This window comes from Fukomys damarensis, unplaced genomic scaffold (genome assembly GCF_012274545.1).
Source record: "Fukomys damarensis isolate Sample0158 unplaced genomic scaffold, DMR_v1.0_HiC HiC_scaffold_32, whole genome shotgun sequence".
Classification (NCBI taxonomy): Eukaryota; Metazoa; Chordata; class Mammalia; order Rodentia; family Bathyergidae; genus Fukomys; species Fukomys damarensis.
Genome location: NW_022900944.1, coordinates 12,845,397 through 12,847,858, shown reverse-complemented (window position 1 = coordinate 12,847,858; position 2,462 = coordinate 12,845,397). Strand labels below are relative to the sequence as shown.

The 2,462-nt window shown below is 32.5% G+C and overlaps 1 protein-coding gene across 3 annotated transcripts in view; it reads left to right on the top strand.

The window, feature by feature from the left end:
* Rbl2 (RB transcriptional corepressor like 2) overlaps positions 1-2,462 on the top strand; it is a 47,647-nt gene that overhangs the window by 29,986 nt on the left and 15,199 nt on the right. For all 3 annotated transcript variants that reach the window (XM_010629481.3, XM_010629476.3, XM_033757785.1), the window contains 2 exons: positions 381-545; positions 1,052-1,163. In XM_010629481.3, the coding sequence (XP_010627783.1) occupies positions 381-545; positions 1,052-1,163 (277 nt within the window). The remainder of the gene's footprint in view (positions 1-380; positions 546-1,051; positions 1,164-2,462) is intronic.

Sequence of the window (2,462 nt, the reverse complement as noted above, 5' to 3'; positions counted from 1 at the left end):
TATATATAAAATTTAGGAGTACTGTTTTTTCTTTTTTTTTCCTGGTACTGGGGATCAAACTCACACTTGCAAGGCAGGTATGGTGCCACTGAGCTAAATCCCCAGCCCTAAGAGTACTATTTTCATACTCATTATATTTTTTTAAATATCACTGCATATTTTATGTTCGTATATATAAGCTAAATATAAAGATGGTAAAAGGAAAGCAGCTATTTCTAAATAGTACTGAATTATATTTGAATAAACTGTTTAAATATTTTTAAATTAAATAGATGTATTTATTCATTTTGCTTTTACACTTGCTAATTTTTTTCTGTAAAAAATCATATTATAATTAAATTTATATAATTAAATTATAATTAATTTTTTTTAAATTTCAGGTAATAGAAGTATTTATTAGAGCAGAAGATGGGCTTTGTAGAGAGGTAGTAAAACACCTTAATCAGATTGAAGAACAGATCTTAGATCATTTGGCATGGAAACTAGAGTCCCCACTCTGGGATAAAATTAGAGATAATGACAACAGAGTTCCTACATGTGAAGAGGTTTGTGAAAATATCTTAACATCTTTCTGTAAGAATAGTATATCAATATAAATTCCATTCATAATCCCTTTTAACAGATAGCAGTTAAACTTAGTGTCTTCTAACGGGGTAGAAGATTGACAGTTGGGTTTAATGTTGTACCTCTTGATCAAAGAGAAAACAAGGGCTAGAGGTAATTTGTAAATGTTCCAACATTGCAGTGGCAGTAAAAATCCAATGTTTTTTCTTTATTTCCTGATCAAGTTTCTGTTCCTTAGATTGGTTACTATTCTAACTTGTCAAATAAGTAATGAAGGTTGATACATATTTAGAATCGGATTATCAGTATTGGAATTTTAAAAAAAATTTTTGTTAGTTGTCAGATGAAAATGGAAATGACAGCTGATTTTATTAAGGCAGAGTTTCTAATGAGCCAAGGTAGTTTTCTTTTACCTTAGATTATTATTGTATTTCTAATGAAAATGCTTTTTTGGAAATTGCCATTTTATGTAAATAATTATTTATAGGTCATGCCACCTCAGAACTTGGAAAGAGCAGATGAAATTTGTATTGCTGGCTCCCCTTTGACTCCTAGAAGGGTGAGTGAAGTTCGTGCTGATGCTGGAGGCCTTGGAAGAAGTAAGTCTAAAATATTAGGAATATTTTGGACACTTGTATCTGGAAATTAAAATTTCATCTAAACCTACAAATGAAATTAGTAGGGTATATCTATATATCGAGAAGAAAATATTCTATGCACTTCAGCATCCCATGGATCATTTAAAATTAATGCTTTTAAAAGAAAAAAACCACAAGGAAATGTATGATAAACAATATTGTGTGTGTGGGAGACAGAGAGAGAGAGGCACTTCTACCACCAAGCCATATCTCCTGATCAGAACAAGTATCTTTTTGAAAGGGTAGAATATATTAAATATGATCCTTTTTTTAAAGTGTATTTTTACCTATGAGCATACAAAAGGGTAGGCATGGAAAAACCAGACTGTTAGGAATTATTTGGGGTGATAGAATTCCTGGTAATTTGGGTAATGTTTTCGAGGCAAACATATACTACTTTCTAATTAGAAGTAGAAAAGCATTCTTAAAGATAGAGGTGCGTGATCTAATTAGCTACAGACAAATCAGTGATATAAGAGAACTCAGTAGGTTGAGTATATTCAGCTTTGTCAGTTGAGCGGTGACAGCAGTGTTGGCTCATGTATAGAAAGGGCTGGCTTTGCTATGCATTTAGTTTATATTTTAAACAGTTCCTCAAATGTTCAACTAGACATAAGGTTTCAACATATACAACTCGTTTTATATATATATATATATATAAAATTTTTTTTGGGGTGCTGCTAATTAAACCCAGAGCCTTACACATGCTAAGTGCTAAGCACTCATCTACCTCTAAACCACACCTCCAGTACCACAACTGTTTGTTTCTTTTCTTTTCTTTTTCTTACCAGAGATCAAACTCAGAACCTTGCACTTGTGAGGCAGGCGGCAGCACAACTGAGCTAGATCCCCAGGCCCCACAACTGCTTTTTAAAGAACAATTCTATAAATCCAGAGAGTTCTGAATTGTTGTCTACCATTAGAATAGTCTTGTTTCTAGATCAGTTTTGTAATGTATGTGATAAGTAGTTGCTAAAGAAGAATTTGTTTTAAAGTAAAAAGTCACTCTAAGTAGTGCATCATAAATATAAATGAATGTTCCATGTGAAAATGTACTTATTTTTGAAAGAGGAGTCATAATAGTTTAACTTTTTCTGCTTCTTATCTACTCAGAATTGTTCACAGATCGGACAACTAGTCTTTCTCAGTCCTACTTCTGTAGAGTTTTTCCTTCCCTAAGCTATGGATCATGATTTGACATTAAATTTCATTCTCTCTCTCCCTCTCTCTCTCTCTCTCTCTCTCTCTCTCTCTCTCTCT